Genomic DNA, 24929 nt, shown 5'->3' with positions numbered 1-24929 from the left:
TGTGTGCCCCAAATCCTGAGTGGAGAATGGAGGAGAAGGGATTGAAGTGTGGCCATTGTCTCTGGGGAGTGATTTCTTACTTTCCCTTTTCTCTTGCTATCTCTCCCCAGCAAGTACACATGCCTGTAACAGAGCAAAACAAACCAATTTAAAAAGTGAGTGCAAAAAAGGTAAAATAAGTATGTGAAATGCGTGTGTCAAATGGTGGGAAATGCTATGGAAAAGAACGAAGTGGGGGAGGGGAGCTGCTGGGCAATTTTATTTTAATTATAGATCTACTCTTTTTATTGCAATAGGGCACTTGTTCTTGGCAGAGAGGAGAGGGAGAAAGCTCTCCCCCATGGGGGAGGCCATGTCGCCATCCCCTCTCCTCCTTCTCTACATCCTGTAGGAATTCGGAATTTGGAGCATGCGCACACATGACCAATGTGTCTCTTGAATCTCCAGGGCTGAGACCTGAGCTATGATTGGCCATGTAGCACCCAGTTCCCTTAACCGCGAGGCCAGGAGCTAGCTCCCCTTCATTTATTAAAGTCTGGGAGAGAGACAGGCACCCCAATGGGATCATCATACTGCAATCCACCCCCAGCCTCAGCCACTCTGGATTCCAGGCATCGGGGTGCATGCCTGCCTGACAGGCATGACAGGACCTCCTGTGTGAGTCCAGTGTTGCAGAGGGTTGCCTCACCACTACCACTGGCTGGTCTCCAAGTGATTTTTTAAATTTTTTATTAATTAATTAATTTATTTATTTTAGAGATATTTGCTTCCTTTTTTTATTAATTAATTAATTTATTTATTTTATAAATATTTGCTTCAGGGCACATGTACTTGGGTGGGGGAAAAGACAGAGACAGTGAGAAGGAAAGTGAGAAATCCCCAAGGGGGATGGCCATGCCACAATCCCTTCTCTTCCATTCTCCTCCCGAGATCTTGAGCATCCACCCACATACCCAGTGTGTTTCAAGCCACGGGGTCCAGGCCTTGAATAGTGGTTGACCATGTGGGAGTCCAATAATGTAACCCCTACGCCATCTTCTGGCCCCCTCAAGTAATTTCTAACAGAATGGTTTCCTAAGGTCTTCCTGAGAACATCTAGAATAAATGATCCAGAACGTAGCCCAGAGAGGTAACAGGATAAAAAATATGGAAGAGAGATTTAAACACATGAAAGACAGCAGAGAAGGTCCTCAGAGGATAGAGTGAGTTCTGGGAGGAAGTACAAAGGAGAAAAAGAAGGCATTTTCAAAGAGAATATATCTTATAATTTCCCACCACTGGTGGAAGGCACAGGTTTCAGACCCCAGTGCTGGGTAAATCATTAGAATGACACATAAGCAGAGATCCAGGACTCAGTGGATGGGTTCTCAGCATGAGCGTGAGATACAGGATAGCGATTTTCCTCGTCTGCTACTCTTGGACAGCTTACAAAGGCAACAAGGGGAAGGAAAATAACTCCATTTTCAGCAAAACAAGGAGACAGATATAATCTGCAGACTCAAAATACATAGAAGGACGGCCAAAAGCAACTCCAATCACCGCAGAAGCCCAAAGTGGTGAGGGGCAGCAGAAGCCAGCGGGATAAGGTGACCGGCCCGACAGGACAGCAGGAAGCAGGCCCAGTGGGGCCCATCATGGAAAGTGCCAGCAAAAATATGCTCCCTGAAGGAACCGGGAAGCAGACAAGGAAATGTGAGCCGGAGAATAGAAAACAAGCAGAAGAAAAAACATCAGAGAAAGGAAGACCAACATAAAAAGAAACCCAAGAAATACTTTATTTATTTATTTGGAGATTTTTGCTATAGGGCGTGTGCGCTTACTGGAGAAACCAAGAGAGACGGAGAGAGAGAAAGCGAGAAAGCACCCCTTGGGGAGATGGTCATGCTGCAATCCCTTCTCCTCCAGTCTTATCTGTGGATTTTGGGCACGCACGTACACGTGCCCAGTGTGAGTTTAAGCTGTTGGGCCCAGGACTCAAACTGCGGTCGACCACGTGGGAGTCCCATGATGTAATCATTACACCTCTATAAGCAAGAAATATTTTAATAGACCCTGCAGAAAATTGAGGGAGGTGCACAGAAGTAAGAAAGTGACCAAAATGAAGTGGAAAGAAAGCATTAAAAAGCAAGATTGGGGCCAGCAGGTAGCATGGTGGTTAAGGCGCTAAACATGGCCTACCTCAGTGTAAGTTCCAGGCCTGGAGACTTGCTTTCTCACTCCTCCCCCCCACCACCCCGTCTCTCTCTGGTGAGCCTAAATGCCCTATAACAAATGTAAAAAAATAATAAAATCAGGGACCAGCAGTTAGCATAATGGCTGTGTCGCTGGACTCCCATGTAGTAGACTGCAGTTCGAGTCCCAGACCTAGTGGCTTAAAACTCATGCCGGGTGCCTGTGCGTGCGTGCCCAAGATCCCAAGAGGAGAATGGAGAAGAAGGGATTGTGGTGTGGCCATCCTCCCTAGGGGGTGATTTCTCACTTTCTATCTCTCTGTCTCTCTGTCTCTCTCTGTCTTTCTGGCGAGCGCACATGCCCTATAGCAAAAACCTCTCCAAAAAAATCAATCAAAAAATAATAATAAAATTAAATAGACAATTCCTAAAAATTAAAAAGATGGGGGGGATGAAAGACATAGAGGAAAACCACAGAGACTCATTAAACTGATAAATGGAGCCCCTGAAGTAGACATAAACAATCGAACAGAATAGGTATTTTTACGTATGATTTAAGAAAACTCTCGTGGGTGCCAGCAGGGGGTGTGGTGATTGAGGCACTGCATGCCCACTTAGTTGACCACAGGTTTGAATCCTGGCCTGGCGTCTTGCTTTCTCACTTTCCCTCTCTTTTTCTCTCAAAGTAAGCAGGTGGCATGGTGGTTGGGGTGCTGGACTCCCACATGGCTGACTGTGGTTTGAGTCCCAGACATGTTGGCTTGTTTTCTCATTTTCCCTCTCTTTCTGTCTGATGAGTGCACGTGCTCTATAGCAAATTTAAAAATAACAATGATGATAAATAAATAAACCTTAAAAAAGGTTTAAAATAATAATAATAAATAAAATTTAATAATTCTTTGTTGTTGTTGTTTAGGTTTTTGCCATAGGGTGCATTTGCTCACCAGAGAAAGAGAGACAATGAGAGGAAAAGTGAGAAATTGTCCCCCGGAGAGGATGACTACACCATAATCCCTTCTCCTCCTGGGATTTTTGGGCACGCACACACACACTTCCAACATGATTTTCTTTTCTTTCTTTTTTTTTTTTAAAGAATTATTTATTAAATTTCATTTGTTATTATTATTATTTTTATTTGACCAGACAGAGACAGAGAGAAAGGGAAAATGAGAAAGCAAGCCTCCAGGCCCAGGACTCAAACCATAATTGGCCATGTGGGAATACAGCTCCTTTAATGACCACACCACCTGCTGACCCCCTTCTGTTGTGATTTTCAAACTGCCAGGTCTGGGACTTGAACTGCAGTTTGTAGTTTGTCATGTAGGAGTCCTGCGCCATAACCACTACACCACCTGCTGGCCCCAAATAAATAATAATTTAAAACAATAATAATAAATGAAAGTATAAAATAAATAATTTTTTAGAGGATTTTGTCTTAGGGTACATGTGCTCACTGGTGAGAGAGACAGAGATAGTGAGAGGGAAAGTGAGAAATTAACCCCCTCCCCCAAGAGGATGGCCACGCCATAGTCCCTTCTCCTCCAGGATCTTGGGCACATACAAACACACGCCCAATATGAGTTTCAAGCTACTGTGTTCAGGACTCAAAAATGCAGCCGGCCATGTGGGAGTCCAGCAATGTGACTGCTACACCATCTTCTGGCCCCTAAATAATTCCTTATTTTTTTAAAAAAAATTCACATAGGAAAAGGATATTTTTTAATCTAATTTTATTTAGTATTATGATTATTTCATTTGCTATAGGGCACATGCACTAACCAGAGAGAGAGAGAGGGAAAAGTGAGGCAAGCCACCAGGTCTGGGACTAGAGCCCTGGTTGGCCATGTGCGAGTCCAGCGCCTTAACCGTCATGCCACCTGCCGGTCCCAGGGAAAGGATATTCTTTATAATAAATGGTGCTTGAGCAATCAGAACCCACATGCAAATTAATTCAAAAGAGTCGTGGACCAAAATGTTAAGAATTAAAACAATAAAATTTTAAAACAATAAAGAAAAAATAGAAAATCTTTATGATCTTGGATTAGAATTCTTAGATATGACAACATAGAAGAAAAAAATGAATCAGATTTCATCCAAATTAAAAATGTTTGCACTTGGAGGGGCCAGTGGGTCGGCATAGTGTTTAAGGTGCTTAGGTCCCACTTGACTGACTGTGGTTCAAGCCCCCAGGGTCAGTCTGAAAATGTGTTGAGTACTCATGCAATTACCCAAGATCCAGAGCTGTTGGAGATCTGGGGAAAGGAGATGTGGCATGATGTGACCCTGTTGAGGGTCCTTTTTAAAAAAAAAAATTAATTAATTAACTAATTAATTAATTTTGAGAGGTTTTTGCTATAGGGCACATGCGCTTGCCAGACAGACAGAGAGACAGAAAGCGAGAAATCACCCCCCAGGAGGGATGGCCACACCGCAATCTCCTCTCCTCCGTTCTCCTCTCAGGATCCTGGGCACACACGCACACGTGCCCGGCATGAGTTTTAAGCCACCACGTCCAGGATGCGAACTGGGGTCGACTACATGGGAGTCCAGCGACATAGCCATTACGCTAACTGCTGGTCCCCAGGGTCCTTTCTCTGTCGTACATGCATATGCTCTTCATTGTTAAGAATGAAAGAAGGGCCAGCCCCATAGCATAGGGGTTAAGTGCTGCACTGGGAGCTGGGTTCCACATGGCTGACCACAGTTCATATCCAAGCCCTGGTGGCTTGGAAAAACACACTGGTTGCAGGGGTGGGGAGCAGCAGGTGGTGTGGTGGTTAGGACGGTGGATTCCCACATGGCTGAGCATGATTCGAGTCCTGGACCTGGTGGCTTCCTTGTTCTCTCTCTCTCATGAGTGCACGTGCCCTGTAGCAAATTAAAATAATAATAATAATAATTGTCAGAGTTCAGAGTAAGACTCAGGAGGTGCTATCCCAAGAGAAAAAGGAAAGTTTTAGAGAGAAAGAGAGCGGGGGCGGAGGAGGAGGTCTGAAGCTGGAGGTGCTTCAATCCCCACTACCAAAGAGACGTGATGTATTTATACCGGAGGGGTGGAAGGGTAGGGTCACAAGAACCATGGGCACTGGGCTGGCAGGTGGCATGGTGGTTACAGGTGCTGGACTCCCACATGGCCAACTGCAGTTCGAGTCCCAGACCCAAAGGCTTGCTTTCTCATTTTCCTTTTCTTGCTCTCTGCCTGTCTCTGGTCAAATTAAAGAAATAATAATGACAAGTGAAATTAATTAAATAAATAAATCTTAAAAAAAAAAATAAAAAGAAGGGCAGGTGCTCTGATGATCTTACTCACCACCATGACCTGATCCATAGGTTTCGGCTGCCTGTAAGGGAGGGCTCTGGCTGAGGATTTTGGCCCAAAGTCTCTGCAATAAAGTTAAATTGGGACCAGCAGATGGCATAGCAATTACATCGCTGGGCTCCCACATGGGCAACTGCGGTTCAAATCCCAGACCCAGTGACTTGAAACTCATGCCAGATGCATATGTGTGCGTGCCCAAGATCTGGGGAGGAGAACAGAGGAGGGATTATGATGTGGCCATCCCCCCAGGGGGTGATTTCTCATTTTCCCTCCCACTGTCTCTGTCTCTCTCTCCAGCAAGCACACACACACTATGGCAAAAACCCTCTAGAGGTTTAAAAATGTTTTAAAAATGTAAAATTTGATTAAAAATAAATAAACAAAACTAGCACAACATATTTAACAAAGAAGAAACAATAACACTGGGTGCATGTGTGCAGATAGTCCTGGTGGGATGGGAATGGAAGAAAGGGTGGTGGAGTGACTGCACCCCCTTGGGAGCAGGGGTTCTCTTCCCCTCTGCCCCTCAGTGCGTACACAAGCCCTCTGGCAATGTTTTTTTTAAAGGAGGGGAAAAAATGGCCAATAAACTGGACTTCATCAAATTAGAATGTTCTGATCTTCAGAAGACACTGTTTAGAAATTGAAAAGTCAAGCAACACACGAAAGAAAATTATTAGCCCGAATTATCTGACAAAGGACTTAGATCCAAAATACAAAAAAACTCCTGCAAGCCAATATAGAAAATAAACAACTCTATAAAAGATAGGCAAGGGAACCAGCAGTTAGCGTAATGGCTATGTCGCTGGATTCCCACGTAGTCGACCGCAGTTCACGTCTCGGACCCGGTGGCTTAAATCTCACGCCGGGCGCGTGTGCGTGCGTGCCCAAGATCCCGAGAGGAGAATGGAGGAGAAGGGATTGCGGCGTGACCATCCCCCCTGGGGGGTGATTTCTCGCTTTCTGTCTCTATGTCTCTGTCTGTCTGGCGAGCGCACGTGCCCTATAGCGAAAAAAAACCTCTCAAAAAAAAAAAAAAAAAGATAGGCAAAAGACAGTCCATTCTCTAAAGAAAGATGTGATAAATGACCTACTAAGCACATGGGAAAATGGTTAACATCATTAATGATTAGAGACATGCAATGACACGTTTACACCCACTAGAACGGGTCAGATGCAGAAGACCAAGACAGGGCCAGCAGGTGTCATGGTGGTTAAGGAGCAGGACTACCACAATCACTGAACAGTTTGAGTCCCAGACCCGGTGGCTTGAAACACACCTGGAGAAGAAAATGGAGGAGAAGGGAAAGTGAAAAATCACCACCCCCTCCCAGGGGGATGGCCATATCACAATCCCTTCTCCTCCATCTTCTCTTGGAACTTTGGGCATGCACATACATGTGCCTGGTGTGAGTTTCAAGCTGCCAGGTCCAGTCTAGAACAGTCACTGCGTTGGGCCATCCAATCCAGTGCCTTAACCACCATACCACCTGCTGGCCCCACTTTTCAGATATTTAAAAAACTTGCAGGACCAGCAAATGATGTAATGGTTATGTCACTGGATTCCTACGTGACTGACTGCAGTTCAAGTCCTGGACCCAGTGGCTTAAAAATCACTCCAGGTGCATGTGCGTGAGTACTCAAGATCTCAGGAGAAGGATGGAGGAGAAGGAATTGTGGCATGGCTATCCCCCTGGAGGGTGATTTCTCATTTTCCCTCTCACTGTCTCTGACTCTCTCTCAGGTGAACACACACACCCAAAGGCAAAAATCTCTTAAAAAAAAAAAAAAAGAGTCAGGATCATGATTATTTTTGGATGAACGAATCTGGGAAAAGCAAAACGGGACTTTCTTTTTTTGAGAAATTTATTTATCTAACTTTATTTATTATTATTATTATTTTAAAACTCATGTGAGAGGGACAGAGAGAGAGAGAGAGAAAGTGAGAAAGCAAGTTGCCAGGTCCAGGACTTGAACTCTGATCGACCGTGTGGGAGTCCTATGCCTTAATCACCATGCCACCTGCCGGCCCCCAAAACAGGACTAACAATTTTTATATTTTAAGCAGGATAGGAATTCATGGGTATTCACTCTTCTTCTTTAAGCTGTACATATACATTTTATCTACATGTATATAAAATATATAAAATAAATATATATATATATATATTCACATCATAATAAAAAAACCAAATAGCACATCGCACTAAGTGAAGGAAGGAAGTAACAAAAACTCCACATATTGGGAACCAGCAGTTAGTGTAATGACTATGTCGCTGGACTCCCATGTAGTCGACCGTGGTTCGCGTCTCGGACCCGGTGGCTTAAAACTCACACCGGGTGCATGTGCGTGCGTGCCCAAGATCCCGAGAGGAGAATGGAGGAGAAGGGATTGCGGCATGGCTATCCTCCCTGGGGAGTGATTTCTCGCTTTCTGTCTCTCTGTCTCTCTGTCTGTCTGGCAAGCGCATGCACCCTATAGCAAAAACCTCTCCCAACAAAAAAAAAACTCCACATATTGTGATTGTGTCTAATGCCCAGAATAGAAAAATGACAGAGACAGAAAGTTGAAAGTGGTTGCCTAAGGCAGGAGGGTGGGAGAGAAAGGGGGAAGACTGCAGAGGAGTACAGGGTTTCTTTCTGGAGTGAATAACATGTTCTCAAATTGATTCTGGTAATGGTTACCCCACTCTGTGACTATGTTAAAAACTACTGAATTATACTGGGTCATCGGAAAAGCCATGACATATTTTTTTCTGTGCGAAAATGCATCACGACTTTTCTGACATGTTAGATGGGAGAACGGTGTGTCAATTACGTCTCGATAAAGCTTTGATTTTGCTTAAACACGTAGAGAAGTGGGTCACACGGAAAAGCTCTGGCGGGATGAGATGGCAAAGACGACAAAACGACGTGGGACAGGATGGCTCTGCAGAGCGTCCTCGAACATTGGCACGCACCTCAAATCACCTGAGGGCTTGTTCGAACATGGGTGCGGGCCCAATCCCACCTTTTCTGACTTGGTAGGTCTGGGGTGGGGTGAGAAATCTGCATTTCTATCAAGTCCCCAAATGACGCTGACACTGGCCCAGCAACTGCCCTTTGAGAACCTCTGCCGTCCAGCGCCCAACAGGCGTGCCCAATAAACCCGTATTGGACGAGTAGGTGGATGGGTGGTGGCGGGGTGTTCAGGAGTGGGAGGTGGGACCGCGTGGCTGGGTGGATGGATAAATGAGCAGTGAACAGGGAAAGGGTGGACAGACGGGTGGTAGATGGTACTCAGTGGGTGGCTGAACTGGCACGTGGTGGGATGGCTGGGAAGGGGTCAGAGTCTTTGGGGAGAAGGTGTGTTTGGGGGAGTGGGAGTGTAGAAAGCAGTGAAGAGAAGGACTTGGGCTCACCACCTACTAGCTATGCGACTTTTGACACGTGGTTTCACATCCCTGAGCCTCGTTTCCCTCGGGTGTGGAATGTGGGGAAATACCGTCCAGGAATGCTCCATGAGCTAATAGCCTTGGGAGAGCCCAGCGCAGAGCCTGTGTGCAGTGGCTGTGCCTGCCCTGGGCTCGAATGTGACTATTACCGTCATGTATCACTGGGCTGTACTGCGTGGTTGAGACTAGAGGCTTGTAACCCAGGTCCGTCTTGTTTCCGTAGTGGCCGATGCTGACCTCGAACTGAATCAGGTCCTTAAAGTTGGGCATCATGGTACAGGAGAGGAAGACGACGCACAGCCCGTACTTTTGGCGGTTCTGGTGCTTCTGAAACAATAACCCCCCCATGTCCCCAGCATGTAAGCCAAGACACGAACAAGGCCATACAGACAGGCAGGGAGGCAGGACGAGGTGCCCTGTTTCTGTGAAAAGCCAGCTTTGCTTCTCTGCAGGGTGCGCTAGACCAGCAGCAACCTCTACCTCCAAACCCTGCATGGGCGTCCTTGCCTCAGCTGATCCAGCACAGGTCCTCTTGGGACCTCAGTTACTTGCACACTCCAGTCAACAGCCCTGGTGCCTTCCCTTCTTGAAACCAGGCAAGGTGTCTCCTCCCTGTTCAGGCTAGGCTTCGAGTTAGGCCAACGCACCTCCATTCCACGTAGAGGCGCCAACTCCATTTTTGCCGAAACACCCTCTTCAGAAGTTTACATGGGCTTGCACATGCATGTGTGCACACACACACCTGCTTTTCATGGCTCTTCCAAGCTCCCCTTCTCCTCTTAAAAAGGTTGAACCTCCCCAATTCCTGCCCCAACTGCCTACTATCACCCGACTATGTCTGTTCTCATGCCCCCCAGGGCTCGGACCCTCTATCCACCACATCAGCAGCTGTTCCATTTCTCTAGCCAGTCTCTGCCCTGTCCGCTGACTAGCTCAGATCTCCATCTACAAACAAAACAGGGGCCAGCAGGTGGCGTGGTGGGTAAGAGTGTTGGACTCCCACATGGCCAACCGCGGTTCAAGTGCTGAACCTGGCAGCTTGCTTTCTCACTTTCTCTCTCTCTCTCTCTGGCCTTCTCGGGTCAAATTAAAATAAATAAATACATAAGATAAATAAAATAATTCTTTTTAAAAAATAAAAGAACCACAAAGGTCTTTCTCTCCCATCTGAGCCTCTGTTTAGCGGCCCCCGATCTCATCTCTTCCCACTTTCCAGCCGAGTTTCTTCGAAGCGTTGCCTCTTCACAGTAGCTCCAACTTCTCCCTCCCACCCACAGCTGCCTGAACCAGGTCCACGACCACTGGCGCCTTCCTAGTAACCAGCAGACTCCTTCGGGTCCTCGCCTTTTCTCTCTCCTACGTTCAAGATCACTGGTCAATCCTTCCTGCATCTTCCCCCGTCTGCTCCTGCAGACTGCTCCTCAGTCTCTTCCGCAAACCCCTTCTCCTCTCCACCAGCCCCTTGAAGCACTAGCATATTGGGAGGCTTCATCCTCAGCTCCCTTCTCCTTCACCTCACTCTCTCTCCCTGGGCAATTTCCTTCATGATCACAGGTTCAAATCCTAGTGTGAAGGTGGCACACCCTTGGGTCCAGCACCCTCAGGGGCTGGTCTGTGTGGTGTCTCACATGCACAGGTCAGAAATGGAGTTCATCCTCTCCCCGGCCCTTCTCTTCCTTCAGAAACCCCACCTTGTGCAAGTGCCCGTGCTCACCTTGTCACCCAAGGCAGAAAATGGACCCCCCCTTAGTGAGTCGGCCTTACTTCTTCCAAGTCATTTGGTCATTGGCTTGGGCCATTCTGGAATGAGCCTCCTCTCCAGCTTTCCCCCACTGAGATGCGAGCATAGACTCCCCTTTCTCTTGACTGGGTGACCCTGACTTACCCCTCAGCAGTCTCTTGTTAATTCTGTTCCTCCTGCTCCTGCCCTGTCCTGCCTCAGTGACCTCCACCAGCTTCAGATTATCTTACAAAGCCCTGAGAAACCTGGCCACGAATGGCCACCCCTGCTCCTTAATTATGTTAGCCACTTCTTCAAGTGAGACCTGTCTTCTCCTTACCCTCAGGGTGCCCTGAACAGCCAGGATTTGGCACGGTGTGAGTCCCCAGCAGAGGCTGAGTCCACACGCAGGTGGCCTGAGTGTGTAAGGCATCTATACACACCCTCATACAGCACGCGGCTGGGGCCCTGGGTTACCTGTGTCCCGCGGTTACCTCTATCCTGGTCACTTCCTGGGAGAGATCCTTCATCCTAGAGTCTTGATGGGACTTGACTTGGGTGATTAACTCCAGGAAGACTCGGCCCCGATATGCCAAGCCGTCCCTAACAGAGTCGGGGATACACTAGGGTAACAGAGAGGAAAGGGATGAGAAAAGGCGACTCTCCCCCGAAGCCCTCTGCAAAGTCAAGGTTGTTGAGTCATCAACTGTCTGCCTGGGGCTGGCTCCGACACACTCTCAGGGTGGTGTTAGAGGCTCAGACACCTCTGTGCGAGGAAACCTGGGGCCTGAGCCTTCTTGTGCACTCTGAGCACCCGCAGCTCCCCTTCCTCGGTTCCGCCTGCTAGCCATTTCCAAAGATCACAAAAGTTCCAGGCTTGGGAGGTTCACGCTAACCATTAAGCTTATGCTCCCGGCCTGGCCAATCAGGACATGCCCCCGACTTCTTGGCAACAGTGATTGGTTCATAGTGGAGCACACATGACCTATGGAGCCCAATTAAGATGCTTCTCTAGGGTGCCAGCACGTGACACGGTTGCTGAGGAGCCGGACTCCCACATGGACAACCTGGGTCCAGTCCGACCTGGAGGCTTGCTTTCTCACTTCCCCTCTCTCTCTGGTCAAATTAAAAATAAATAAATTGGGGGACAAGCAGATGGCATAATGGTTATATCACTGGACTCCCACATGACCGACTGTGGTTCAAATCCCATACCCAGTGGCTTGAAACTCACCCCGGGTGTGTGTGCATGCTTGCCAAAAATCCAAAGAGGAGAATGGAAGAGAAGGGATTGTGGTGTAGCCATGCCCCCGGGGGATGATTTCTCACTTTCTGTCTCTATGTCTCTCTGTCTCTCTGGCAAGCACACATACTCTATAGCAAAAATCTCTCGTAAAGAATAAATACATTGAAATAAATAATTGGAAATAAAATGCTTTCCTGGCATTGGCGGACAGGCCTACCCCTGAGGCGTGACTGCAGTAAAACAGAATGTGGTGGATGTGAAGAGTGGCCGAAGTGAGAGAAGGGGTGAGCGAGAGAACTTCCTAATGGCATCAAGGGCCTGGCACCGGTAGCTCTTTCTCCTAACCCTTCCCAGCCTCGTTTCCTTTTCTTATTTAAGCCAACTTGGGTTACATTTCTGGCATCTTTCTCCAGTTATTTAAAGCACTTGAAGTGCGGGTGGTGTGGTGGTAGAAGTACTGGACTCCCACATGGCATGGCAGTTCAAGTCCCAGACCCAGCAGCTGGAAAATCACAACACAAAAAAACAGATAAATAAGTGTGTAAAAAAAAAAAGGCACTTGAATTGCCACATGCTTCTCCACGGTCACCTGTGCTGTTTCCTACACCTGCTGACAATCTTACCTAAGGTGTCCTCCGTGCCCCTTCCTCCACGACCACCCAGAACACGCCGACCGTTCCTTCCGCGTGGCGGGGCACGTGTCCCAGAAGTGCAAGGCTATTTACACACAGGCTTCACATCCTCCACTCCAGCGCGGCAGACAGAAACCAGGGCCGATGGTCCCTGGGCATTTCCCGGGCCCCCATGCTTCGCTGGGTTTTCCGTGGCTAACATGGCTGGTTTACCTGCACTGACCCCTGAGCAGACATGAGAAGCTTACAGTGCCATCCTGGATCCTGAAAGGGGCCTTTTTACCCCCATGGAGAGTCAGGAAGCTGGGGCCGAAGCAGGGTAGGAAGCCAGAGAACATCCCTGGAAGAAGAGAGGGTGAGGACGGAGGGCCACAGGGAGAGGCGTGGGAGGCGGGGACTGGGACTTTGCTTGCCTTCGAGCTCCTCTCCGGTGGACGAGATCTGGTTGAGGTACAGGCTGGCAGTGCCGATCTCATCCTGGCAGTTTTTCGCAGAGCTGGAGAGACACGCACTCTGCAGGCTGAGCCTTTTCCCCCCGCCCGGTGTGCTTTGGCCTCCCCGCTCGCTCACCAGTCCAGGACTCGGAACCTGATGTAGCTGGACAGGCAGGGCAGCTGCAAGGCAAAGGCAGAGCACTGAGCGCGCTCTCCCCGGGCTGCAGAGGTCGTTTTTTGTTTTTTTTTTTTGTTTTCGTTTGAGAGATTTTTGCTATAGGGTGCGTGCGCTTGCCAGAGAGACAGAAAGCGAGAAAACACCCCCTAGAGGGGGTGGCCACACCGTAATCCCTTCTCCTGTCAGGACTTTGGACAGGCATGCACACATACTTAGAATGAATTTCAAGCTGCCAGGTCTAGGACTCGCCCCGAGGTCGGCCGTGTGGGAGTCCAGAGCCTTAGCCACTACACTACCCGCTGGCCCCAGGGCTGTGCAGATTCTGAGAGCAGTTGGGAAGTCCTACATCTGGGCTGAGCCAGGAAGGAGGAAGCTGCCCACATTTAAGGACATTGGCAGGAGATGGGCACCATGAAGCATCCAGGCCTTCCACCTCCTGAGTCCTCCGGTTTCAAACTCATGACTGGACCATCTCTCAATGCACCCTGAGAAAAATTCTGCTCCCCACTCTGAGCTCCTTGCCTTGACTCTGGTGCGCTGTCTCCTCTCCTACCCTGGTGCTCTCAGACTGGCCCCTGCCACAGGCTCATTTTCAGCAGTGCCCTGGACTCTGTTCCCTGGGCCAGCTGGCTTTGATGCTACCATCTTCAGAGTGAGGTTCACACCGGTCTGCTGCGTTGCCAAAGGACTAGTGACAGTGAGGCCTGCACCCAAATGGCCCCAGCCCCGGAGCCCGTGTTCTGGGGAAAATGAGTGAGAGTCCAGGTGTGTTTGGAACTCTTCAGACATGGGAAGACTGCTCTGAGGGATGAGGAAGGGCCTGGCTTGGGTCATTTTTCTGGGCCTGAAAGAAGATGACCAAAGGACTTCCAAGATGCATCCGCAGAGCATCTGAGGATCTGGGCCTTGCACTTGTTAAGGATGGAGGGTGGACTAGGCGCCTCAAAAATATCCTCCTACTTTAAGAGTCTATAAACTTGGGACCAGCAGTTAGCGTAATGGCTATGCCGCTGGACTCCCACGTAGTCGACTGTAGTTAGAGTCCCGGACCCGGTGACTTGAACTCACGCTGGGCGCGTGTGCATGCATGCCCAAGATTCCGAGAAGAGAATGGAGGAGAAGGGATTGCGGTGTGGCCATCCCCCCTGGGGGGGGGGATTTCTTGCTTTCTGTCTCTCTGTCTCTCTCAGTCTGTCTGGCGAGCGCATGTGGCCTATAGCAAAAACCTCTCCGAAAAAGAAAAAAGAGTCTAAACTCATCCAAGGAAGTGAATGGTTAAAAATGAGGACTCATCATGGGGCCTGCAGGTGGCATGGTGGTTAAGGCTCTGGGATCCCACATGGCCAACCATGGTTCAAGTCTTAGACCAGGTGGCTTGTTTTCTCATTTTCCCTTTGCTCTCTGTCTTTGGTTGAATTTAAAAATAACAACAAGGTCTGCACGAGGTGAGGACAACATGGAGGCCTCGGCTTCCCCTGCAGTGTCCGATTCGGGTGCGCCCGTGGCCTTGCCCGAGACTTCTGCTGTCCCCACCTCCCTGGACCAGTTGGATGAAGGGCAGATAAGAAAGGCAGTGGAAGCTCTGTTGGCACATGCCAAAACCAGGAAAAACAGTAATGGATTGCTTCTGAATGAGAATGAAGATGTATTTTTAATGGTGGTATTGTGGAAAATTCCTAGTAAAGAGCTGAAGGTCTGATTGCCCTTGCCTATTAGTATTCGGACAGATTTGGCAGAAATTTGTTTGTTTACCAAAGACGAACCCAATTCGACTCCTGAGAAGACAGAACGTTTCTATAGACAGCTTTTGAATAAGCACGGAGTTAAAACCACTTCTCAGATTATTCCTTCCCAGACTTTGAAAAGGGAGTATAAAGCCTGTGAGGCCAAGCTTCGCCTACTGAGTAGTTTTGACTTCTTCCTTTTTTTTTTTTTCTTTTGGAGAGATTTTCACTGTAGGGCGCGTGCGCTCGCCAGACAGACAGAGAGAGACATAGAGACAGAAAGCGAGAAATCACCCCCCAGGGGGGATGGTCACGCCTCAATCCCTTCTCCTCCATTCTCCTCTCGGGATCTTGGGCACGCACGCACACGCGCCCGGCGTGAGTTTTAAGCCACCGGGTCCGGGACACGAACCGCGGTCGATTACGTGGGAGTCCAGCGACATAGCCATTACGCTAACTGCTGGTTCCCACTTCTTCCTCACAGATGATAGGATCAGGCGGCTCTTACCATCGTACCTTGGGAGGCATTTCTATCAAAGGAAGAAAGTTCCAGTAAGTGTGAACCTTCTGGCCAAGAATTTATCAAAAAGAGATCGATAGTTCCATAGGTGGAACCATATTAAACATCCCGAAAAGCGGTCCTTGCAGCACTAGACGCGTTGGTCACACTGGAATGCAGGCTCCGCACCTCGTTGAAAATGTTGTTGCTGTCACGGAAAGGCTTTCAGAAAAATTGCCAGGGAAATGGGAGAGTATGAAACTCTTGTTTGTGAAAACTGAGAAATCGGTTGCCCTTTCCATCTTCTCCTCGTTTGTCAGCAGTCAGGATGGAGCCAAAAGAATATACACTCCTACTCAGAAGGAAAAGAAAAAATTGGGAAAGGAGAAACACAGAGGAAAAGAATATGAAAAACAGAAGAAGAAAAGGAAGAAAAACAAAAAGATAATGCAAGAGGGTGGTAAGGCTGCATCAGTCGGAACTAAAGATGATGTAGCACCGAAAATTGCTGGTGCTCCAGTGAGTAATTCTGGACCCCAGAAAGGAGTGAATGCAGAACAGGAGAAGACTGGCCAACGGAAAGCCCAACTGAAACTGAAAGATGAACCTGAAGATGAAATTCCACAACTTGTACCAATAGAAACTCCAGCTAAAGGAAATGTAGAGATGCAAACACATGGCCCAGAAAAGACGTCTCCAAAACAGATGTCTGGTCCCAGCCCACCTCGGGCCAAGTTCTTTGCTACTCCTAGCAAATCTGCAAAGAAAGCTCCCCAAACCCCCAAACAGTGCCCCTCCAAACCCCAAGTGCCCCAGTCAACCTAACGTGAGTAAATAGGAGGAAACATAATGCACCTTAAGCGTGCTTGGTCCAGACTGCACTATAGTCTTACCAGGCCTGGAAGTTGATATGCTTATAAACCTCCACAGGTGACTCTTGGTGTATGTTCCGGGGTATAAGAGGTTTAAAGTAAGTTCTATTTTTAAATTGGTCTTTGTGCTTGCTTATATAATAGAAGGAAAGTAAAGTGCTTCTCTTTGTGTTTTTCATTAAAAATACAAGTTGATTCTAATTATGTAAAAAAAAAAAAAAAAACAATAATAAGAGGACTCATCAAGGCCAGAAGGTGGCATGAAGTTCGAGGCTCCAGATCCCACATGGCCCATTGCACATCCTGGACCCAATGGCTTGGAAATCACACAGGACATGTGTGCATGTGTGCCCAAGTGAGAAATCGAGCCAGTGGATCTGGGACTCAAACCACGGTTGGCCATGTGGGAATCCAATGCCCTTAGCCACCATGCCACCTGCCAGCCCACACCTGTTTGCTTTTAATTTGCTAGGGGACATGTGCAAGAGGGGAATGGAGGAGACGGAATTGTGGCATAGCCATCCCCCCAGGGGGTGATTTCTCACTCTCTCTCTCTCTCTCCTTTTTCTGGCGAGCACAGGCACCTCGTAGCAAAGCTAAAAAATAAAAGTTAGGACTCACCAGAAGGTTTCAGAGGAAGTAAGGCTTCGCATCCCAGGAAGGAGGGAAGCTGCTTTCATATCCCACGACATAGGGTACAGGCGAGCTGGACACCCTGGGTAGCCACATTGCTGTCTCGCACAGTGCTGTGCACTTACGCTTAGCAGAGAGCTCAGGTTATCTCCTAACTGTTTATTCTTTTTTTTTTTTTTTTTTTTTTGCAAGAGGGCATGTGCACTTGTAGGGGGGAGAGAGTGAGAGCGAGAGCAAGGGCTAGAGAGAGAGAGAGAGAAAGCACCCCCACCCCCCCATGGAGAATAGTCACACTGCAATCCTTCTTCCCCATCTCTTCCTCCTTGGGTGTACGCGTGCCCAGCTTGCTGTGAAGTCTGGGCCTCAGACAGTGCAGTTGACCATTTATTATTGTTATTTTTTAATCTGATCAGAGAGAGACGATGGACAGAGAGAGAAAGTGAGAAATCGAGCCACTGGATCTGGGACTCAAACCACAGTTGACCATGTGGGAATCCAAAGCCCTTAACCACCATGCCACCTGCCAGCCCACACCTGTTTGTTTTTAATTTGCTAGGGGGCATCTGCACTTGCTGGAGAAAGAGCAAAAGAGAGGGAAAGTGAGAAAGCACCCCCAACAGGGGATGGTCACTTCACAATGCTTTCTCCGTTTCTCCTTTCGAGATTTTGGGTGCGCACACAAGTGCCTGGCATGGTTTTTCAAGCCACTGGTCTGGGACTCAAACCACGCCATCAGCCGTGCGGGATCCAGCGCCTCAATCTCCACGCCACCTGCTGGCCCAGTTTGGTTGTTCTTTAGTGTGGATCAAAGAACATTTAGGTTCTCTGGAAGGTCCATTTGTGTGATCCATTCATTGCTCAATGCTGGGGATATAACCTAAGGTTTTCCAAAATAGGTCCTGACCAAGCCAACCCCTTGGCCCCACCTTCTCCCACCCCCCCACAAACACCCCAACGTCCTTTCTATTTAGGGCGTAGTTGGGGAAGGGCAGGCGTGTTAGAGCAGCCATACCTGAATCTGGAAGGTCAGGATCTGGTTCCATATCGGGTTCTCGGTTTTGGTCTGCACGTTTGTCTTGAGCTGGGAAACGTCCCAAAACAATGTCAGTGACTGCCTGCCTTGTGGGCCCTCTGTCAGCCTGGCCTTCCAGCCCCTCCCACGCGGCCCACACGTGGACACTGTCCAAGCACAGAGGGCGTGGGCTGCTCTCTGGTCTAATGACACTCTAACAACTTCTCCCGTCAGGTACAGCTTGACTCCTTTGTGTATAAGGCTTTTCAAAAAGTCCCTGGGAAACCAGCAGTTAGCGTAATGGCTATGTCGCTGGACTCCCACGTAGTCGACCGCAGTTCATGTCCCGGACCCGGTGGCTTAAAACTCACGCCGGGCACGTGTGCGTGCGTGCCCAAGATCCCGAGAGGAGAATGGAGGAGAAGGGATTGCGGCGTGACCATCCCCCCTGGGGGGTGATTTCTCGCTTTCTGTCTCTATGTCTCTCTCTGTCTGTCTGGCGAGCGCACGCGCCCTACAGTGAAAATCTCTCAAAAAAAAAAAAAAAAAAAAAAAAGTCCCTGGCAAGTGTGTATTGTGAAATGCTTGACATAGATTTCATATAGTTTTTCGCACCAAAATAAACTCATACTAACTCATACTTTAATTCCACTTTTCTGTAGACTCTTTGAAGTTATATTGTACTTATCTTGAGGTTCTTTATTTTCAATTTATATTGAAAATATTCTTTAATAATTTTTGTTAAATTAACTTCCAGTCGGCTTCACGTTTAAATCGATACAGGCCTACCAACTTTATTATGTGAGTGCACACACATAGATTTTGTTAACATCTAAGATCCCAACAGAAAAATGAACAAAAACACAGCTGATGACAGCAGCTTACATATCCCTTTTAAAATCATCATTTGGGGGCTGGCAGGTGGCATGGTGGTTAGGGCACTGGACTCCCACATGGCCAACTACCAGTTTGAGTCCCAGACCTGGTGGCCTGCTTTCTTTCTCTCCCTCTCTCTGGTCAAACTGAATAACAATAATAATAATAAATTAAAATAAGCAATTTCTTTACAATTAAATTCATCATTTGGCTTAATTTTTAAACTTAGCCTTCTTTTAAGCAGTGAGAACTGTAAAATCAAGTGTTAGTTGGTCTCATTAAGTTTTTATTTTTTAAGAAGTATTTACTTGATTTTTTTAAAGAATTATTTTATTTAACTTTATCCATTTATTTATCTTTTTTAATTAGACCAGAGAGGGACAGAGTGAGAAAGGGAGAAAAAGCAAGCCACCAGGTCAGGGACTCGTACTGCCGTCAACCATGTGGGAGTCCAACACCTTAACCACCATGCCACCTGCCAGCCCCTTATTTATTTAATTTTATTTGTTATTATTACTGTTCAATTTGATGAAAGAGAGACACAGAGAGAGAGAGAATTTGAAAGCAAGTTGCCAGGTCCGGGACTCAAACCGCGGTCGGCCATGTGGGAGTCCGACAGCCCAAGCACCATGCCATTTGCTGGTCTCCTTATTAAGTTTTTTAAGGTACACTAAAATAAACATAGAAATATCAAAAAATGTAAAAGAAGTGTGTCACTTGCCACCTAAGAACATTTCCCCTAGTACTGGGGTACCCAGACCAGTCACTGGGGGATAAATGCTGGCTTATTAGGTAAATGGTGCTTTTCAGTATAACCACAAAGTCTTTAGAACTGCTCCCTTCAAAAGATGGACATTAATTCCCGTCCCCTCGTGTCTGGGTTGGATTTAATGACCTGTTTCTAACAGATACAGCGTGGTAGAAATGATGCCTTAAGAATTTTGAGATAAGTGTATTTAACCTAGCATCCCCCAAATTTGAAAATACAGCACTTTTTCTTTTCTTTTCTTTTTTTTTTTTTTTTCACGCAACACTCATCAGCACACTTTGAAAAACGTATTTTCAGGGATCAGCAGTTAGCGTAATGGCTATGTCGCTGAACTCTATGTAGTCGACCACGGTTTGAGTCCCAGACCCGGTGGCTTAAAACTCACGCTGGGCGCGTGTGCGTGCGTGCCCAAGATCCCAGAAGGAAAAGGGATTGTGGCATTGCCATCCCCTCTCTGGGGGTGATTTCTCACTTTCTGTCTCTCTGTCTCTGTCTGGTGAGCTCACATACCCTATAGCAAAAACCTCTCAAAAAAAAAAAAAAAAATAATAATAGAAAAGAAGAGGAAAACGTATTTTCAAATGCTTCCCCGTATTCAAAGAGGCTCAAGTAATGTTACAGTCACTGTCTGGTCCAGACTTTCAGTGGGCCAATAAGGGAACTGAGGCTCAGAGGATGGCGACAGTCCCAGTGTTGCTCGCTGGCTGGCACGTTGTCTCATTCACTCACTCATCCTCCACATCTGGTTGGACAGCTCCAAGCAAGGCAGTGAGCACAACTCTGGCATGTAGGGGTGAACAAGACATGGCGGCCTCCTCCGCGGGTCACACTGCCCCCTGGTGGGTGAGCTGGGATGTGATCCTCGGAGGCCCGCGCACCAGTCCACTCTTCCCCCACCCTAGTTTTTATAAGTGCCAGTTCCTCTGGGCCTCAGACCCTTTCTTTCTTTTTTTTTCAGAGATCTTTGCTATAGGGCGTATCTGCTCACCAGAGAGACAGAGACAGACATAATGAAAGTAATCACCCCCCCAGGGGGGATGGCCACACTGCAATCCCTTTCTCTTCATCCTCCTCTTGGGATTTTGGGCATGCACGCACATGAGCCCGGCATATTTCAAACCACTGGGTTTGGTATTTGAACCACGGTTGGCCAGATGGGAAACCAGCACTTTAACCTCCATGCCACCACGTGACCCCTCTCAGACCCTTTTACACTTACCTTTTCCCCAATGAGTTCCACCTCCAACATAGGATTCACTGAGAGGTTTTTCTCTGTGAACGAGAAGTTAAGAGACTTCTGGAACAGTGACTTTTTCCCCAGAGGGAGGAAAGAGGGAGACAGTGCAACTTAGAGCCCTGCCCTAAGTTAGGTGATTTAGTTAGGTGCCCCTTGGGCAGACCTGTCTTCAGTGACCCCTCTGCCCCTTCCATGTGTTGTGTGCATGGCCACACGGGGCAGGGAGATGGGCACGGGGACCCTCCAGTCTGCATCTGGGTATCAAAGGGCAGGGGCGTGGGGCTCGCTGAAAGGGCATCCACAGGACCTTCATAAAACAGCGGCTGGTGGGTTTCAGCCTCACTCTGTCCTCCGCCCCAAACCTCAGGTTAGCATCAAAAGGAATGAGGGAGCCCCATGAAGACCCAGGGTGTGCCGTGTGGGGAGCCTCGGGGTCGCCTCCCCCGCCCGCTCTAACTGAGAAGAAGGTCCTCCGCGCAGTAGATGAAGAACTGCAGGTAAGCCGCGTGGATGGGGGCTGCGGCTGACTTGAAGATCCGAATACTGGTGTCGTCAGCCCCATAGGGCAGCTTTTGATCCACCTGGAGAGACCAGAGAGTGGACAGAGTCAAGGTCATGGGCGGTCATAGCCAGCCTCCCCCGCGGTGCCAGAGGAGAGAGACGACCCTGCAATGACACGGCAGACGGGAAGGATGCAAAGGTCGGAGGCCACTGTGAGAGCCCAAGGTCCTCCAGGGAAGCAGCCGGGGGAGGACACGTTCCTGGGATGTGGGGCAGCCTCACCAAGGCCTGGTCTCCCACGCCGAGGGCACAGATGGTGACTTTCAGGTAGCCTGTCACACCACTGCCGGGCTTGTGTGGGTTGCAGAGGCCTAACCACTTCCTCAGGAGTGTGTGACCTGGAGAGGCAGAGCCCTGGGGAACCAGCTCCGGGCGTGGCCTCTCCCCTGACACCGGGGGTGGGGGCTGGAAACAAGTCTCCTGTATTCCGGTCCCCCTCACTGGTGGAGTCACACCCAGAGCAATGACAGTGCCTTCACAAGCTGCCATCCAGTGCCTGTAGGGAAGGGGGACCCTCTTTCCACTCTGGAACCTACTGCCGTTACTGCCTGGCTGGAGCCAGACGCTCCAGAGGGGAGCGTTTCTTCACCCCAAATCCACGTCGCAACCTGAGTGTGTGTATTATGTTGGACAAGGGTGGAAACGGCCTCTGAGACTTCAGTCTCCCAATACTGCCCCCACAAAAAAATACCAGAAATCCACCCCAGGGTTGCCACAAAAGGTTAGCATTTGACCCACAGGGGTGCCCTGTGTAGCATACATGTTTATGTGGCAAAGTAAGATGAAATCCCATGAAGCATGAACTGCTGTCAAGTACAGGAGGGATGCACCCTCTAATATTCTACCTCCATGTGTTGAACAAAGGGGGCTGTTGAGCCGTCCCTGGCCCTGGTTTTTCTCAGAACACACACACATTTGCAACAACTCTTACCTGGAGAATGGTAGATATACCCAATATCTGTCTGAAAAGACAAGAGTGGGGTGAGGATTAGTTAGGGCCTCCAACTAAGATGTGTGATACCACCTGACCCCAGGCAAATATTAGCTTTGGCTGCCTTAGCACCTTTAATCTTTCTTTTCTTTTCTTTTTTAGGGAGATTTTTGCTATAGGGTGCATGTGCTCACCAGAGAAACAGAGAGACAGAGAGCAAGAAATCACCCCCGAGGTGGGATAGCCACTCCACAATCAATCCCTTTTCCTCCATTCTCCTCTTGGGATTTTGGGTACACACACACACGCCCATTGTGCTTCAAGCCACCAAGTCCAGGACTCGAACCGCAGTTGGCTATGTGGGAGTCCAACGATGTAACCTTTACACCATCTGCTGGTCCCTAACTTTTTCTTTTCTTTTCAGGTCTTGCCATAGGGCACGTGCACTCACTGGAGAGACAGGGAGAGGGAAAGTGAGAAATGGCCCCCCTGGGGCGATGGCTAAGCTATGTTCCCTTCTTCTCCGATTTCCTCTAGGCATTTTGGGCACACAGGCACAAGTGCCCAGTGTGTTTTTCAAACTGTGGGGTCTGGACTCAAACTGTGGAGTCGGCCATGTGGGACCCAGGGCCTTAACCAGCATGTCACCTGCTAGCCCAATCTTTTCAACAACCCAGAATGTAGATCCACTCTCACCTCCCACCTCACAGAGGAGGGTACTGAGTTTGAGACAGGTCTTCAAAGTCATTTGGGTAGAGAGTGGGAAGCCTGCATTGAAAAGGCCCTTGGCACCACACTGCACTGCCTGGCCCACACCGCTGACCCTCCCTATCCCTGAGTGTGGGGAGAGTGTTTCCTATCCTACGGGAACAGCGTGGTCAAAGTAGGGGTCAGCAGACGGTGAGCTTTTCTGTTCCCCTGGAACATGGCTTCTGAGAGAGGCCCGAGGGGTGCGGTGCAGAATTGAAGGTGGTTTGTGTGGGGCAGTGTCACAGGACATCTGGCCACCCTTGTAACCCACGCCCAAAAGTTCCACAGAGAATCTCCAGGCCTGCATTAAAACTCAGTCATCCCTGTGGGTTAGGCAGGCAAAGACTTTATAGATACAACAGCAAAAGCACAATTCATCAAAGGAAATTTTGATAAACTGGACTTCATCAAAATGTAAGACTTCTGCTCTTTAGAGAACACTTAAGAAAATGTAAGGACTGGACCAGAAAGTGCCATGGTGACTAGGTGCTGGACTCCCACATGGTTGATCATGGTTTGAGTCCCAGAGCCAGCGACTTGAAAATTATACCAGGCGCATACATGCACTGTTGCAAAAACCTTAAAAAAAAAAAAAAAGGAAAAGAAAATGCAAGGGTGGTCATATACAGGAATAAAACATTTACAAATCATATATCAGTAATAAGAAAATGAACAACCCAGTGAAAAGGAGCAAAAGACTTGAACGGACATTTCACCAAGGATGACAAGCACATGGCAACAGGCTCAACATCGTTAATCACCAGGGAGGCATAAATTAAAATCACCCTGGGATACTACCACGCACCGTTAAGAGGGCTGAAATGAAAGACAGACTGTATCAGGTACTAAGGAGGATGTGGAGCAGCTGACGGACAAGTGAAGGAGTGAAAAATCTCTTTTGAATTTTGGAGAAAGCACTGCTGGGCATTATCTTTGAAAGTTAAAATATGCCTCTCATAAGACCTAGTCATTTTACTTCTACACATTTACCCAAGAGAACTTGTTTTTTCTTTTAGTGTGGCTGTAGGGCACGTGTGCTCTCTGAGAGAGACAGAGAGAGAGGAAAAATGAGAAGTCACCCCCCCCAAGGGTGGGTGGCCACACACAATCCCTTCTCCATTCTCCTCTTGGGACTTTGAGCATGCACACACATATACCCAGTGTGTTTTACAAGCTGCTGGGTCCAGGACTCAAACTGGGCTGTTGGCCATGTGGAATCCAGCTGCTTTAACCTCCACACCACCTGCTGGCCCATCCAAGAGAACTTTTGTTTTTTAAGAGAGGATGTTTTTTCTCTAGGGGGTGTGTGCTCACTGGAGTGACAGAGAGATAGAGAGACAGAAAGCAGGAAATAACTCTCCAGGGGGAATGGCCACGCCACAATTGCTTCTCTTCCCTTCTCCTCTTGGGATTTTGGGCATGCATGCACACGCACCTGGTGTGAGTTTTAAGCTGCTAGGTCTGGGACTCGAACTGCAAGTGACTACATAGGAGAGTCCAGTAATGTAACCATTATGCCATCTGCTGCTCCCCCAAGAGAACTTTTTAATTTTTAGAATAATTGTATCAATTAATTTTATTTATTATTATTATTTTTTAAATGTACTGTAGGACACATGCGTTCACCAGAGAGAGAAACAGAGAGAGAGGGAGAGAGAGGGAAAGTGAGAAAGCAAGCTGCCGCTCCAGGACTTGAGCCACAGTTGGCCACATGGGAGTCCAGCACTTTAACCACCATATCACCCATTGGCTCCAAGCACTGTTTTTTAGTTTAATTTAGTTTTGTTTTTTTTTTTTTTCCCATAAGGCACATGCACTCAATGGAGAGAGACAGAGAAAGAAGAGGTAAGTGAAAAATCACCCCTTAGGAGTTTCTCCTCCATTCTTCCCTAGGGAAAACGACCACATGCAAGCACATTCTCCTCCATTCT

At 48.2% G+C, this 24929-nt stretch overlaps 1 protein-coding gene and 1 pseudogene across 1 annotated transcript in view; one reads left to right on the top strand and one right to left on the bottom strand.

Moving 5' to 3' along the window:
• Positions 1-24929, bottom strand: part of FER1L5 (fer-1 like family member 5) — a 71411-nt gene that overhangs the window by 24921 nt on the left and 21561 nt on the right. The window contains exons 10-19 of the mRNA XM_006166563.3: positions 22249-22279; positions 21540-21655; positions 21214-21337; positions 20739-20791; positions 17875-17943; positions 13093-13136; positions 12936-13018; positions 12771-12862; positions 11139-11267; positions 9074-9251 (exon numbers count right to left, since the gene is read on the bottom strand). Coding sequence (XP_006166625.1) covers positions 9074-9251; positions 11139-11267; positions 12771-12862; positions 12936-13018; positions 13093-13136; positions 17875-17943; positions 20739-20791; positions 21214-21337; positions 21540-21655; positions 22249-22279 — 919 coding nt within the window. The remainder of the gene's footprint in view (positions 1-9073; positions 9252-11138; positions 11268-12770; positions 12863-12935; positions 13019-13092; positions 13137-17874; positions 17944-20738; positions 20792-21213; positions 21338-21539; positions 21656-22248; positions 22280-24929) is intronic.
• On the top strand, positions 14591-16182 carry LOC102495441 (ribosomal L1 domain-containing protein 1 pseudogene; annotated as a pseudogene).

The sequence above is a fragment of the Tupaia chinensis genome, unplaced genomic scaffold (assembly GCF_000334495.1).
Source record: "Tupaia chinensis unplaced genomic scaffold, TupChi_1.0 Scaffold144276_1, whole genome shotgun sequence".
NCBI lineage: Eukaryota > Metazoa > Chordata > Mammalia > Scandentia > Tupaiidae > Tupaia > Tupaia belangeri.
This window is presented reverse-complemented; position numbering and strand designations above follow the sequence as displayed.